This window comes from Oncorhynchus keta, chromosome 35, assembly GCF_023373465.1.
Source record: "Oncorhynchus keta strain PuntledgeMale-10-30-2019 chromosome 35, Oket_V2, whole genome shotgun sequence".
In the NCBI taxonomy this organism is placed as follows: Eukaryota; Metazoa; Chordata; class Actinopteri; order Salmoniformes; family Salmonidae; genus Oncorhynchus; species Oncorhynchus keta.
The window spans coordinates 53,933,880-53,948,435 of NC_068455.1; the positions used below are offsets into that span (position 1 = coordinate 53,933,880).

The 14,556-nt window shown below is 43.4% G+C and overlaps 2 protein-coding genes across 6 annotated transcripts in view; both read left to right on the forward strand.

Annotated features, from left to right (window-relative positions):
* Positions 1-7,220, forward strand: part of LOC118368626 (uncharacterized protein KIAA0232-like) — a 41,846-nt gene extending 34,626 nt beyond the window's left edge. For all 3 annotated transcript variants that reach the window (XM_035752891.2, XM_035752892.2, XM_052495730.1), the window contains exons 6-8: positions 59-3,443; positions 3,556-3,664; positions 4,143-7,220. In XM_035752891.2, the coding sequence (XP_035608784.1) occupies positions 59-3,443; positions 3,556-3,664; positions 4,143-4,159 (3,511 nt within the window). In that variant the 3' untranslated portion in view covers positions 4,160-7,220. The remainder of the gene's footprint in view (positions 1-58; positions 3,444-3,555; positions 3,665-4,142) is intronic.
* Positions 7,221-7,854: 634 nt separating this feature from the next.
* LOC118368628 (TBC1 domain family member 14-like) overlaps positions 7,855-14,556 on the forward strand; it is a 66,326-nt gene continuing 59,624 nt past the window's right edge. Inside the window, exons 1-3 of one of the 3 annotated variants that reach the window (XM_052495751.1) lie at positions 7,855-7,935; positions 8,363-8,516; positions 12,863-13,655. In XM_052495751.1, the coding sequence (XP_052351711.1) occupies positions 8,474-8,516; positions 12,863-13,655 (836 nt within the window). In that variant the 5' untranslated portion in view covers positions 7,855-7,935; positions 8,363-8,473. The other 2 variants (XM_052495750.1, XM_052495749.1) reach the window with 2 other exon arrangements.

Genomic DNA, 14,556 nt, shown 5'->3' on the forward strand with positions numbered 1-14,556 from the left:
AAACATGTGCTCATTAATTAGATTTCTTAATTGACAACATTTTCTCTTGTTGTTGCAGGTATTATGAAGCCTTTCCTCCTTTGTCAGAGGGATCTGTTTGTCTCCAAGAGATCATGACGGTGTGGAACAAAGCTAAAGCCAGCGCTTACTCTGGCTCATCATCCTCTGCAGTCCCGCAGACCAGCACTGACACCTCCTCCCCAAAAGATTGCAACAGCGATGGTGAAGCTGCTAATGAGAGAACCCCTGAGGCATGCAGCACTACCACTAACCCAACCAGCGAGAGAGCCCAACAGCGACGCAGCAAGAAGGAGAAAGAGAACCGATACCATGGTGGCGCAACAGCGGAGGACCGAGCTGCCGTTCACAGCAAGAGGCAGGCGAGGCACAGGTCAGAGTGCAAGTATCGGCCTCGCTCCTGGTCCTCTGGCTCTAGCGAGGCTGGCTCGAGCTCCAGCGGGAACCCAGGCGATTCCAAAATCTCCAGCAGGAAAGCAGTCAGAATCAGGCACAAGTCCAAGGAGGCGGGCAGCAGGAGTAAGCGGGGGCGCAACAGAGGACAAGTGAAACTGGCTCTGCAGGCCATTGACAAAGAGGGGCGCAGGAACGCTGGAGGTGGCAGCAGCAGCACCACCACTGGAGGCTCTGCAAGGCAAACACAGCTCTACAAAAAGGGGAACAGGCCGCTGAAGGAGATTCGAAAATATCCAGGTTGGGGGGACGCAAAGGAGTCCGGAGCTGAGGCCAGCAACAAAAAGGAGTACATGGAAGAGCCCCTGTGGTACACAGAGCCCATCACAGAGTATTTTGTACCTTTCAGTAGCAGAAAGAGCAAACTGGAAACAAAGTACCGGAGTAAGGTGGACTCTCCAGACGACTCGACTATGTCCGCTAACTTTGAAAGGCTGTCTGAGAGAATGCAAGGCATCTACATTGCCAACGCAAGCTTCCAGAGGGCGTATCTGGCAGCGGGAACCTTTGTGGATGGGCACTTTGTTGAGGTGCCAGGCGACTCAAATGAGGAGGCTAACGACCTCAATGGGACCTCAAGCTTCCCTCCGCCTGAGGATAGTAGAGATTTAGATGATGACCATCTGTCTGAATTCACTCACTTCTATGAAGTCGATATTTATCAATCCATATTGGATCCTAGTGCCTCAGACTCAGTACAAGAGAGTCGGATCTTGAGCATGATTCGACAGAAGAGCGAAGAACAAAGAGACTTTGAGACAGAATGTTGTTTAGTGTTAGATGGCCTTGAGCTGCAAGGGGAAAGTGCAATAAGGGTGGACTGTCAGGAAACTTTGGCAGCTGATGGGTTCTTCATGCAGGATTTGGAAAACATGGCTCAGATCTGGGGATGTTGTTCATCCTCTAGCTCTGAAGATCAAGATGGAGAAAGCTTTGTAGGGGACTCACCCGTTCAGCTCTCCCCCGCTTTGGACGGTGTTACATTCACCATCAGTACTCTGCCTGGAAACCTGGAGGAGCCTCATCTCCCAGAAGCCACAAGCGAAGCTTCTGGTCTGAACAACTCCTGCTTCTCTCTTTTTGAGCTCCAGTACGATAGCCCCACTCTTTCTTTTCCCTGCGATTCACTCACCGTTGGTCAAGAAAACAACACAGATTCAAGTAGCTGTCTAGAACCACATTGTAACAAGCAGTCTCGTTTGCTAATTTGGACCAAAAATAGTGCCTTCGATGAAACTGAACATTGTTCAAACCTTTCAACCCGAACCTGCAGTCCATGGTCACATTCGGAAGAGACTCGTTCAGACAATGAGCAAATAAATGTTCATACAGAGGAGTCCGCTCTAATTGGCAATGAAGAGATTAATTGTATAATCCTCCCCATCTCTGGTACATACCTAGAGGAAGAAATCCTGGACTTTTTACAAGAAGACACCGGTCGTCAGTGCGATGAGGCCAATGTTGGCACAGTGTCCAATCCGACCTTCGCAAAGAAATCTAAATTGGAGTCCATTTGTGGGATAGCGTTAGAACAGTATGATGCTGACATGTTTTCGCATGACACAAACCAACAGTGTGACAACTACAGCTCAGGGATAATAAAGGACATTTGGACAGCTATCGGAGATGGAGATCCTGAACTATCACTAGGAGAAGAGAAGCCAGGCGAAGGCTTGTTCTCCAAAGAGTCGAGCAGCTACCACTGCGGTTGTCTTGACGTGCAGGTAAAGGAAGTTGGTCCCATCCAGGGGCCTCTGAAGAAGGCAGTGCAGCACTCTGAGTACCACCTGTGGGAAGGCAAGAATGAAGAGCAGGCCCTCCTGGCCAAAAACAAACTCTCGAAGATTAATGCTTCCGGGGATTACATGACGCCGTCCAAGCCCTGGGACGTGAACCCTGAGAAAGACAACACATCGTTCATCCTGGGAGGAGTGTACGGAGAGCTGAAGACGTTCAGTGGTGATCAGGACTGGGCTGTGGTGCCGCCTGGCGACGCGAGAGGCAGCCTGCTACAGTGTGCCGCTGCTGCCGCCTCTGCCTCAGACGTGGTCACCATTGCTGGTACAGACGTGTTCATGAATACGGGCAGCTGCTTTGCCCCTGGCCATAAGCCCTTCTGGAGGCCCCTGGTCTCCTTCGGGCAGAGCGACCAGGCTACTAAAGGAGGTGGGGAAGGTTTGAATAAGGGATTTTCTTTAATCTTCCATGAAGATTTACTCGGATCCTGTGCAGGCTTCCAAGGCGAGGAGCCAGGACTCGACAACCCGTTTGCGTCCTTCGATCTGAACAATCAGTTCTCTCAAGTCCTCCACGTAGAATGCTCCTTCGAGCCTGAGGACATGGCTTCGTTCAGCCCGGGGTTCAAGCCCAAGTCTATATTGTGCTCTGACTCTGAGAACGACGCTTTCCACCCACGGCTATACGGCATCAACCAGACCACCCAGTACAGGGCCATCCGCATCTCCCCCAGGACTCACTTCCGACCCATATCCGCCTCAGAGCTGTCGCCCGGTGGAGGGAGTGAGTCAGAGGCTGATTCTGAGAAAGAAGAGAAGAGTGTTCCATTCCTGGCCCTGCCAGATGTCTTCGATGACCCTCAGGCAGACCTCAAACCGCTAGAGGAGGACGCAGAAAACGAGGGCCCCTGCTACGGGAAGTCAGAACTGGAATCTGGTAAGTTCCTGCCCAGATTGAAGAAGTCTGGCATGGAGAAGAGTGCCCAGACCTCACTGGATTCTCAGGAGGGCTCTAGCACCCTTCTGCCAATCGCTGAGCAAGAGATTTGCTTAGACTGCGAAATGGCAGCCGCAGCAGGAGCAGCAACATTGATGGCAAGTGGACGGATGGACGTCCCAGTCAATCAGATTCAGAAGGAAGAATCTTGCAGAGAAAAGGAAGCCTGCAAATGTGCAGCGGCTGGTCAGTGTCCCACATATGGGAAAACCTATGACTTCATTGAAGATTTGCATGAGGTAAGAATCTTATAAGAATGTCTAGGTGGGTTGGATCAGAAGAGACTTAAATTTTTTACAATGAAACAGTTTCCCCTGCGTTAGACTAATACCTTGCCTTTCTTCTTTTTAGTTCCCTCTATTAAATATTAGTGGACAGGGAGGAACTGGCAGCCAGCAAGATGAGTGCTGGTGGCAGAACACACTCTGTTCCCCCCTTTTCCCCGGATCTCAGTGTACAGGTATGATCAATCAGAGTTAGGGTAAATATATATTGGGCCTATGGCTGGGATTACTTCATTTTTATTGCTTTAAATTTGGAAGATTTAGATTTTTTTCCGTTTGTGCTGACAGATGCAAATGGGTCATGAATTGGTCATTTTATATGCAACCACTTAGTTTAAACTGAATTACAAATATTAAAATGTGTATTTTAGTTGCAAGTCATCAGCATTCACAGCCAGCATATTCATTCCTATAGGTGTCAGCTGTTCAGAGTGCTTTAGAATAGACATACCTGTCAGCCAGGCCAACACCAGCGCTCTCTACCCCCCCAGTGACACAATCTTGAAACATGTTCCAGTTAACACATTTTAATCCAGTGATCAAATACAAAATGTTTCTGTTTTGCTTTTGCTGAGGCTAAATTAACAAATACCCTGTGCACAAGCTCACTGTACTGAAGGCCATCTTTCTCACCCAATGTCTTTATTCCTGCAGGGAGCAGCAACATCTGATAACTAGCTCTGTGGAGTGTAAGCCTATTGTCGAGAGGATATAACCTCTTCTCGTTTGACTGCACCTCTACTAGCAGATATAGGGGAGACCTCAGGACCGGGAAACCAAAGGCTTCTGGACAGAGGAACCCCTCACCACATCCCAACCCTGCTGATTTTCATTTACTAACTTGAATCGTATGTAATCAACAACCACAACAAAAGAGTGAAAATATGAAAACGAAAAAAAAAAAAAAAATGTTCTACATGTCTTTGTGATGCAATATCTGAATACATGCATACATAGATTTGCTTTAGTTGATTTTTCCAGACATTAATAATCTTCATTAGTCACAGTTAGATATAAGGGACTCTTGTTTTTCCTTCCATCGGTTTTTCCAGCTTTCTTTTTGCTTTTAAACTAGGATACTGGTAGTTGTGGTGTCCAAATGGTTGTGCCTGTCCTACTAGTCTCATTCCTTCCTTACTAGTGTAACTGCTACAATTTCCATGAATTGACTGTGATGTCGCTCTTCATAACGTATGAAAGCACCGCGATAGCATCCTCTTTTTCTTTCTCCACCCCTATCATTCAGAAAGTGAAGGAAGAATGTGCCGATATTTGAGTTGTGCAATAATAGTTTATTTTGGTAGCATGGGTGCCTTTCTGAATGTGGAAAGAAAGAATGTGTGCATTTTTCCTCTGAAAAATCTGTATCAAAGATCCCCCCCAGAAGTGTGCAAAGTTGCTCTAAATTAGTATGATTTAGAAGGGTGGTTGTCAGTTTTTCAGAACCTTAGTAGTAGACGTAGGTAGTATGGTTTGAGTCAAAAAAAAAAGTACAAAACTTAAAAAAAAAAGAAATATTTCAAAACTGATGTTCAATGCAACAAGAAAAAAAGCACGTTTGAGTTCAATTTGGGGAGTAATGGCTCTTTGCAAAAATATTTAATTACAGTCATCCTCTACAGAGGCACCGAACTAGTAAGAACTAGTAAGTTTTTATTTTAAGAACTAGTAAGTTTTTATTTTAAGAACTAGTAAGTTATTTTAACTAGTAAGTTAACTGGCCTGTAATAACAATTCAAGTAAATAGTTACAGTATTTGATTTAATTATTGTTATCAGGCGGCAACAAATTCAGACTGTATTACAAGAATATAGTATCACTATGCTCATTGGACTGTAAGGTCTACAGCAGAAGCAGGATATTAAAGGCAATAAATAAAAAATGTATGCTGACACTACTTAACTGAAAAGTGTAATATAAAACAGAGGAAAAGGTGATCAACCAAAAATTACATCATTCCACCGAAGTACGAAAATATTACATTTTTATTTAGAGGGGTGTTTTACTTTCATTTTTGGTATACAGTAGCCAGTATACAAAAATGTCTCACTTTTTTATGTGTGCGTACGTGTGTGTCTGCATTGAACACGTACAGACATTGGTTCAAAATGACATTGTGTGCTCGATCTTTACCAAGAGAAATGCAAAATATATTTGTGCCCCAAACCCTCTTAAGTGCAAGTGCACAAACAAAGTTTAATTTGAGGCCCTAAGATGTTGGATTGATTGTTTTTGTGGCCTGTGCATTGACTATTAAATCACATCTTAAGACTAAATGCGTTGTGCATATCTTTATATCCCTGCAGGGGGTTATTTCAGGTTTTTGTTTCCTTCCCTTTCAAAATATTAGTCCATATACCATTTTTGGGGGGGCAAGAACTGGGTGAATATTTTCGCCCTCAGAAGACTTAGGAATTGAAGCACAGGCAACAAATGTTTGTTACCATGCCCCCATGTACTCTTGTGATGCATTCGTTGCGCAGTCCAAAATATGTCTGCCAACAACATGTGCACAAACGGGTTTAAATGCACTGTCACAAGGCACAGTGTGAGCACTGTCATTGATCCTAGGTTTTTACTATTCATAGACCTCTTAATGGACAGTGGTATCTTGAGTTGGTTTGGTAAAGTCAATAGCAAACTGTTTCAATTTGCCAGGGCCTCAGTGCCTGCCCCATACAATAAAGTATGTTCTTCACTTGTGTTAAACCGATCGAAACGTGAATGAAAGACTGCTCAGAAAATTTCTGGCTGCTTTCAATTCTTTATTTTATTTAGACAGTTGTCAGTCACTCAGGAATACTTAAATACTAAAACATGTGTTTTTAAAGTAGGTGGAAAACAAGTATGTGGCAGTGCATCAGTACTTTCATTAAAGCATTAATTTAGTACTGAAACTTTATTCGAGCAAAAAATTGACAGGTGTTTATTAATCCCAAGATTTGTACAGTTAATTGTACAGCACTTAGTTTTAGAGCTAACTTTTGAAGCTGGCCGAGCAATTTGAGATTGCATAAGTAATGTGAGGATGACCTTTTCATGGCCCTCGGTCATATGCAATATCTTGGCGCATGTAAACTTAAACATTTAAGCGTATGTGGAGGAAATTCACTTAATTTAGCATGAACAGTTATTTTTGAGTGGGGGAGAGTGAAAAAAATAAAGACTCAACCGTTATGGAGTGTCTTTCAAATAAAAGCAGCATGCCAACATCACACCATCTCTTTAAGTTGAATAAATAAAACAGGTTTTAATTATATAAAAGTACAGGGGAGGTTAAAGAAGTGATAATAAAAATAGAAAAGTGTGGATATGAGACAGTCACAAAGCACTTAAATAGATGCATTTCCTTCAAACTCCCATGTATTTTCCTTTTTATGATCTTCCATGGTAAGGTATTGTTTATATATTGAGAAGAAAAAAGATTGGCGAGAAAATGCATCAAGTGAGAGTATGCATTTGAAACTACATTGAAAAGGTTTAACAAATTGAGTTTTGATTGTACTGTGGTCTGAAGAACAGCATATCCAGCACTGAAAACCAGTTTTCCTTGTCTCTTCATTTCCACTAGATGACACCCTCCCATCCCAGCTCATCCCATACCTTACTCCCTCATCCTTCTCCCAACTGTGTCAAGTGGTTGTATTGTTTTAATTTCATGTACACCCCGAGTAAATTATTTTTTTTCATTGGAGTTTTTTTTAACATCTAATAAAGGTATAAACCAAATCACCTCAGGTTCTGTTCAGGTCTTATTTGCACCATGTTCACTGTACTTAAGGATGCCTTGCCATTAGTTCAGTGTTATTAATGGGCATAATAGTTGTAGAGAATATCAATATAGAGAATTTGATATCTTGAGAAAGTGTATATTTACACTGAAGGCAGTATTCTGCAGAAATTAGTCTCCTTCCTGGCTCCACATTGAAACCAGAGGGCAGATACGATCTGCTACATACAGATACAATAGTCCTAATAAATGGTACAGCCTTGTCATCTGTCTATGGTCAAATATATTGCAACTACTTTTATTTGCTCTTGAATTGCTGGACTGAAATATACCCCTTTATACATTGTTTGGTCATAGGAAAGTGAGTGACTTTAAATTCTGCATATGTGGAGACAGTGAAAATAATCGAAAACCCCACATTGCATTACGTCCAATACAGAATAGCAGCTAAGTGTCACAATATAAATTCACAGAACACCATCTGTTTTCATTGTCATCTGGCGTCCTAGTATAACATTCTAACAAGGACTCAATTTACCATAATGTTCAACTTACCATAAGGTTCCTGGACAAGTTGACCACTTTTGAGAAACTTGTCCTGTTAGTGATGGTGACATTGGATGGAGACAATGAGACGATTATTCACGCCTTGGCGGCTGACAGGTGAAGTCATCGACGCAGTCGTTTTCTTGGCTCGATTACATTGCGCTCAATTCGGTAAGTTTATTTTAAAATGGCTGCGGAAGCACCGAGACAGGTATGTTATTACAAAGACCGGATAAACTTACCTAGTGTCTTTTCATAGAATATAAACCAATCCAGATTGTGTAGTTATTTGATGTTCTGTTGTAACGTTTGAGCAACACTATCGGCTTTAATAATGGAAAACGGAAGCGTATTGAACTGACGCAGCGTATCTGAGACGTTGGCAATCGCGTGAACGAGTCGTTTGCCAAGTTGACATGATTGGCATTTGTGGCACTTTTTAAGCCACCAAAATGACACATTCGTACGGCTCGTACTTTTACCTATCACGGCTGAACGATACGTGTGTGTGTGTGTGTGTGTGTGTGTGTCAGTCAGTCAGTCAATGAGTCCTAAAAGCGTACTTAACAGACACTTTCCTCTGTAAACAAACATCAAGCTATGCTTAGAGCGGAGGTGAGGTTGAGTAAGTTGCAGCAACGTATCATCATGGTCCGATCGAGGAGCCGACAACAACCTGCCCCGTCGACAGCCCACCTGTAGAATCAACATGGCACATTCCACGGAGGGGACCAACAACCGGAGAGGAAGTGGTAGGTAGACTGTCGTTTTTGGCATTTTGATTTAGGCTAGTAGTGTGCTGGAGCAACAGGTGGGGTGATATGCAAATCAGTAGCCTATTTATTCATAATGACATAATTGTCTATGGCACAATGCACTGTCAATGAAAGTGCAGTTGCAAATGATTAGAAATTCATAGTGATTGCCACTCAATGGTGATGTATTGAACTTAATACATTGTGGTTGGAAGAACCTAATTGTGTTTTCCTCTAGTGACAGTCTAACTCAACAGTAGTGGTGCATGGTTAAAATCACTGAGGAAGCCAAGCCAGTAAAGAATCCATACTACAACGGATGTTCTGATAATTGGGTTGTTGGCTCTATAACCCATTCGTTCATAGGCCGTGACAACAAAAATAAGTCACACAATGGCGGAATAAATTTAACTACACATGTTTGTTTCATCACAACTGGAGACCAACATCTGTCCGGTGAACTCCACAAAGAACATATTTCATGTAACAAAGAGTTATATGACCTGCAACATGGTCAAGCAAGTTAATGTTTTCAACTGTTTATTAACAATAACCACAGAGTTATCACAAGTCAGCACACAAAGACAACAGGAGTACTGCACTTTCAGCACCATTTCAACTTAAACATTTTAAACATCATCAAATCAAGTCTACACTTAGTTTATTACACTGAAAACAAACTTAAAAATACTGAAAACAATTTAGCCCAATCAATGTTGCTAAATATCATGTCGCTGTACATGGTACTGATTTCTGTGTGTGTGCGCGCGCATGCGTGCAGAGGTGATTTTTAAAATATTTTTTTACTTTCCCGACTTGTAGACTAGTTGAATGCTAATGCCATCCTCTTTTGTGTTGGCCAACTGTCTGTGGCTCTGTCATACTGTACGTTTTTAGTCTTCGCTGTCGTAAGCTAGCAAGCATTTTAGCTCGGTAGCCTAACTTCATCGCATGGGCAACAATGAACCAGCTAAGTTAGCTAGCTAGTTAATGTGAGCCTAAAAGGGCTCGGCTATGTATTGAACTTCAATCGTCTCAGGCCAATGGCACAACATTCATTAATGGTTAGATCAGAACTGGTGTCATAATCATTGGCCTGTACAGAGAATTAAGTCAAAACCAAGAGCTAAATCCCCATCTCCATCCATGGCTTAGGAAAGGCCTGATTTAGTATGCTAGCTACTGCAGGATATCAACACAAGCAGACGAGAAACAAAAATGACATTTTGCTTAAAATGTGATTTGATTGGTGTGAAGCCAAATCCAAACTAGCCACCCCTTGGGGGGTGTTTTGCTGAACCAGGACAACCCAAAGTTAAGCTCCGTTCACTGATTGGCAATTTCTTTATAATTGTTTTATCAAGGGAGGCCAAATGCTTGCTGACATCAATCAATCAAATGCCATGGCAGCAGCATGTCATACTATTTTAGTCCAGACAGCATATGATACATAGGCTACACATGTTGCGACAGAGGGGCGCTGTTTCCCTCACTCTGATTATTTATCCACTGAGATTCAGCCACTGGCGAATTTAATGAAAATATAAAAACACAGAGACAGAAGATACATTATTTTATATATACAGTACCAGTCAAAAGTTTGGACACACTTACTCCCAGGATTTTTTATTTTATTTGTACTAGTTTCTACATTGTAGAATAATAGTGAATAATAGTGAAGACATCAGAACTATGAAATAACACATGGAATCATGTAGAAACCCAAGAAAGTAGCCACACTTTGCCTTGAAGACAGCTTTACACACTTTTGGTATTCTCTTAACCAGCTTTGAGGAAGTCACCTGGAATGCATTTCAATTAACAGGTGTGCCTTGTTAAAAGTTCATTTGTGGAATTTATTTACATCTAAATGTGTTTGAGCCAATCAGTTCTGTTGTGAGAAGGTAGGGGTGGTATACAGAAAATGGCCCGATTTGGCAAAGGACCAAGTCCAAATTATGGCAAGAACAGCTCAAATAAGCAAAAAGACACGACAGTCCATCTTTACTTTAAGACATGAAGGTCAGTCACTATGGAACATTTCAAGAACTTTGAAAGTTTCTTCAAGTGCAGTCTCAAAAACCATCAAGCACTATGATGAAACTGGCTCTCGTGAGGAAAGAAGACCCAGAGTTACCTCTGCTGCAGAGGATACGTTCATTAGTTACCAGCCTCAGAAATTGCAGCCCAAATAAATGCTTCCCAGAGTTCAAGTAACAGACACATCTCATCTCAGAGGAGACTGTGTGAATCAGGCCTTCATGGTTGAATTGCTGCAAAGAAACCACTACTTAAGGTCACCAATAAGAAGAGACTTGCTTGGGCCAAGAAACACGAGTAATGGACATTAGACCGGGGGAAATCTGTCTTTCTAGTCTCTATTCATTACATCTCCAGCAATAATGAGAACAATGCAATTTTGCACTAGGTATGTGTGTTCAGGGTGTGTTGAGTGGTGTGATGCAGGATTCACACTTGTCAAAGTGAGCAGGCCTAGACTCATTCAGCTCCACTCAGTCTTCAGTCTGTGTCCAGCATTGTCACCTTCAGTTCAGTCGCGTTGGCTGTATTTATGCGTACACGGAATCCCTTTTACGTTGGTACGTTTTATTACACCATTTTGTTCTCTCTCTTTCTCTCTAGTAGAGGTGCTTAATATATCACCGAGAGGAAGTGTAACATCTAGTCTTTATTATCTTAAGCATTGTTGTTTGTGTAGCCTAGTCGCTGATAGTGTTCTTGTATATGCCATGTGGAATGTGTCCATGCCTTCGCGCGACACCAAACCAAACACAGAAAACAGACTAGGCTTTTACTACTTTCAGTAACTATGGCAATCATTCACATACCGGCCAGGAGTAGAAATTGGCATACGCATGACATCTTAACAAAAATACTACTGTGAGGAGATGAAGACAAAATGCAGTGTCATTTCAGCTTCTAACCAAATACAGATTACGCTTAACATGTTATTTTAATTCCTATAAAAATGATTTACCGACTGTGTGAATTCCAGGCTGGGAGACGAACCATTATCATGATAAGTGATAACATCCCTTGCCATGACAACATTGATTCATTTTCTTTCTGCCAGGTGTGAGGTTTAGATATTAAATGAAGCATGTGCTTCATTAGCTCAGACAGACAGGTTGTCACTATCTCACTCTGCTTTCTTCTGTCTCTCCCCGTTCCTTGTTTCCAGCCTGTCTTGGGGCCAAGTCCAACTGAGACTCACATGACAAACTCTTGATCAGGTTAAAGCTGACCGGGGCTTTAGGTCAGTTTAGTCAGTGGGAAACTGCTATTATTAAGGAATTTTATTTAGTTCTCAATCATATGTACAGCTAGTAGCCTATTGTTTTAGCCAGATAATCTTTATTTTCTCATACTATGTTTTACCCTTTTTCTTTTAGCACTTGGTGACAAGTATTGTGCCAGGGGCAGTATATCTATTTCCCCCCTCCACGCACACACACACCCGGCGGCAGCATAGTGTCTCTTCCAGTTCTGCTCAGGAGACGTTAAACTTGTGGGAACTGAGATCTTTCGTCACAGTTTCCTTCAGATCCACACAATGACACTGACGGTACTCTGCCGCTTTACACTGTACTTTTAGTTTTACTGCAGTAGAAAATAGGTTTTTAGAAGCTTGTTAATCCAATACATTTTTTTTAAAGCACTTTCAAAGCAATTTCTCCCAATTAATGTAATTTCCCTCCCCTCATCTTCTAATTCCGATTCCCCTGAATTATGAAATGGGGGGGGGAGTGTCTGACACCTCTCTCCTGGACCTCAACAGTAAGACCCCTTGTAGACTGGACTCCGATGTACAGTCTTCGCTTATTTATTGCAGTCCAGGCAGGAACACAGTACAGGAGGTCCGTTCAGATTTCAGGCTGCTTTTGGGTTTCAGTTTCAGCCTGGTTACTGTCCGGATCCTCTTTCACTTCCCTGTATGTTTCTGCTCCATTGTTACTGCTATTTGATGGCCTGGCCAATGGGGAGGTGGGTTCTGAGTCAGTGATTTGTCAGCAGAGAACCTAATCTCTGTCCTAGACCTACTTTTCCTCAGTAGTTAGGTTACGGAGCATGACTTTCTTGCTCTGCTGACCTGTCAAATCAAAGTTGGTTCAATTAATTAAACTGTATGCTAATGTTGTTTGAAAAAACGTCACGCCGAAGGACAATATGAACATTTTTAAATGTTTTTTTGCGAAAACATTTGTACCTGGCCATTTAGAGGCCACCCAGACAACCATCACTCTACTATATGACATTATCACTAGTAGGAGACTCTCGTCCCTATAACAGCTATGTTTCAATTAATTCCTTGTTCGTTCCAGATGCTGCTGGAGGAACCATAATGAAGAATGGCATGGTCAGCATAGACCCCATTTCCACAGCACAACTAAGCCCAGACCTCCACAACCACCATGAGCACAACAAGCCCCCCCTCACCCAGCACTCCCTGCCCATTTATAAGGCCTCTGCCGAGCACTACGGCAGCCCCCAGTGGGGCCATGATGACCAGGACTGCAACAGCCTGGCCTCCCAGGACTCTGGCATCCCCACCCTGGAGATCAACCACCCTGAGCACATCCACGCCCACCCACACCCAGGAGAGAGTGGCTTTACCCTGGGGTCGAACCACCACGACCAGGGCCCCGCTACTCTCTCTCTGGACCAGTCTGGAGACAGCGCTGGCCTCTGCAAGTCCTCCACCTTCCCCCGCAGCAACTACGACTTGGTGCGCCTCTTCAGCCCCGCCCCCAGGTCCAGCGCTGGTGTGGGAGTCATTGCGATGGGGATGAGTGGCGTGGGAGGCAGAGCCCTGAACCGCAGCGACGACATCTCGGTGTGCAGCGTGTCGAGTCTGAGCACGGAGCTCTCTGCCACGCTGTCGGCGTCGAACGAGGACATCCTGGACTTCATGGTCACCTCCGACTCCAGCGCCATCGTCACCATGGAGACTGACAATGGCGGGAGCGCCCACTTCTCAGACGTGGCGCTGTCGTTATCGCCAGGCGGTGATATCGGCGGGGGTCTGCGGAGTCCGCGGCGGAGACACATGGGTCCGGGGGCAGAGGATGAGGGCAAGCCCAAGATGCTGGGGCCACTGGCTAGCTTCTTCAACCGGTAAGATTAAATCTGTCTACACAGTGAAGGTTATCACTATGTGATCTTGACAGTGTGTGTAAACCAATTTTCAATGCAAATCCCCCATTGACATAGTGCACTGTTTTTATAAGAAATTTGAGTTACACATGGCAGATATACGTAAGATTCAGTGCTTACAGTAAACACATGCCCCATATTTTCTGTACAGCTATACCACATTATTGAAAAACATTGCTCAAACTTGCTGTCCTAACTTCAAAAAGATCACTCACACCTCTCGACACACGCAGAGTCGGGTTCCGTCAACTTGCCTGCCCTGTGTACAGTATAGTCTAGGCCAGGGGTGTTTCACATGTAGCTACCTGGCTAGCCTATATCCCCAGTATCCTTATTGGTACCCTTGCACAATCTCGGTAATCAAACAGTCACCAGTTATGTTTGAGTGGGTGTAGTTGCTCGTGTGTGCAGTCTATCTGTCCACAAACACTCACCAGGGCTTGGATGAACAAAGTGTGCAGACCTGACAACATGCACGCATTTTGCGTACCAACTACGCAATTCTCTGTCCAGGTAGTAGATTCGACTTAAAACTACGCAGAAATAAATAAGGCCTGATTTTTATTTTGAATGTGTATATTTTTACAACATTTTAATAAAAAATAAATCCACTGAGTAAATCTAACATCCCGACTCTCGAGCTGCAGCAACACACAGACATGTACGGAGTTTGTGTCAACGGACATGGCGATTAATACATCATTATTCGACGTAGATACCCGGTGTCTGCCCCTCCGGTTTGTTGTGATGCTGAGTTTCCCCGACTGTCTGCTGTATGTAAACACATGGACAAATGCCTTTTCCACTCCCAAGTGTTGTGGAAAGTTAAATGCCAATTGTTTCAAGATAACGTTAGCCAACA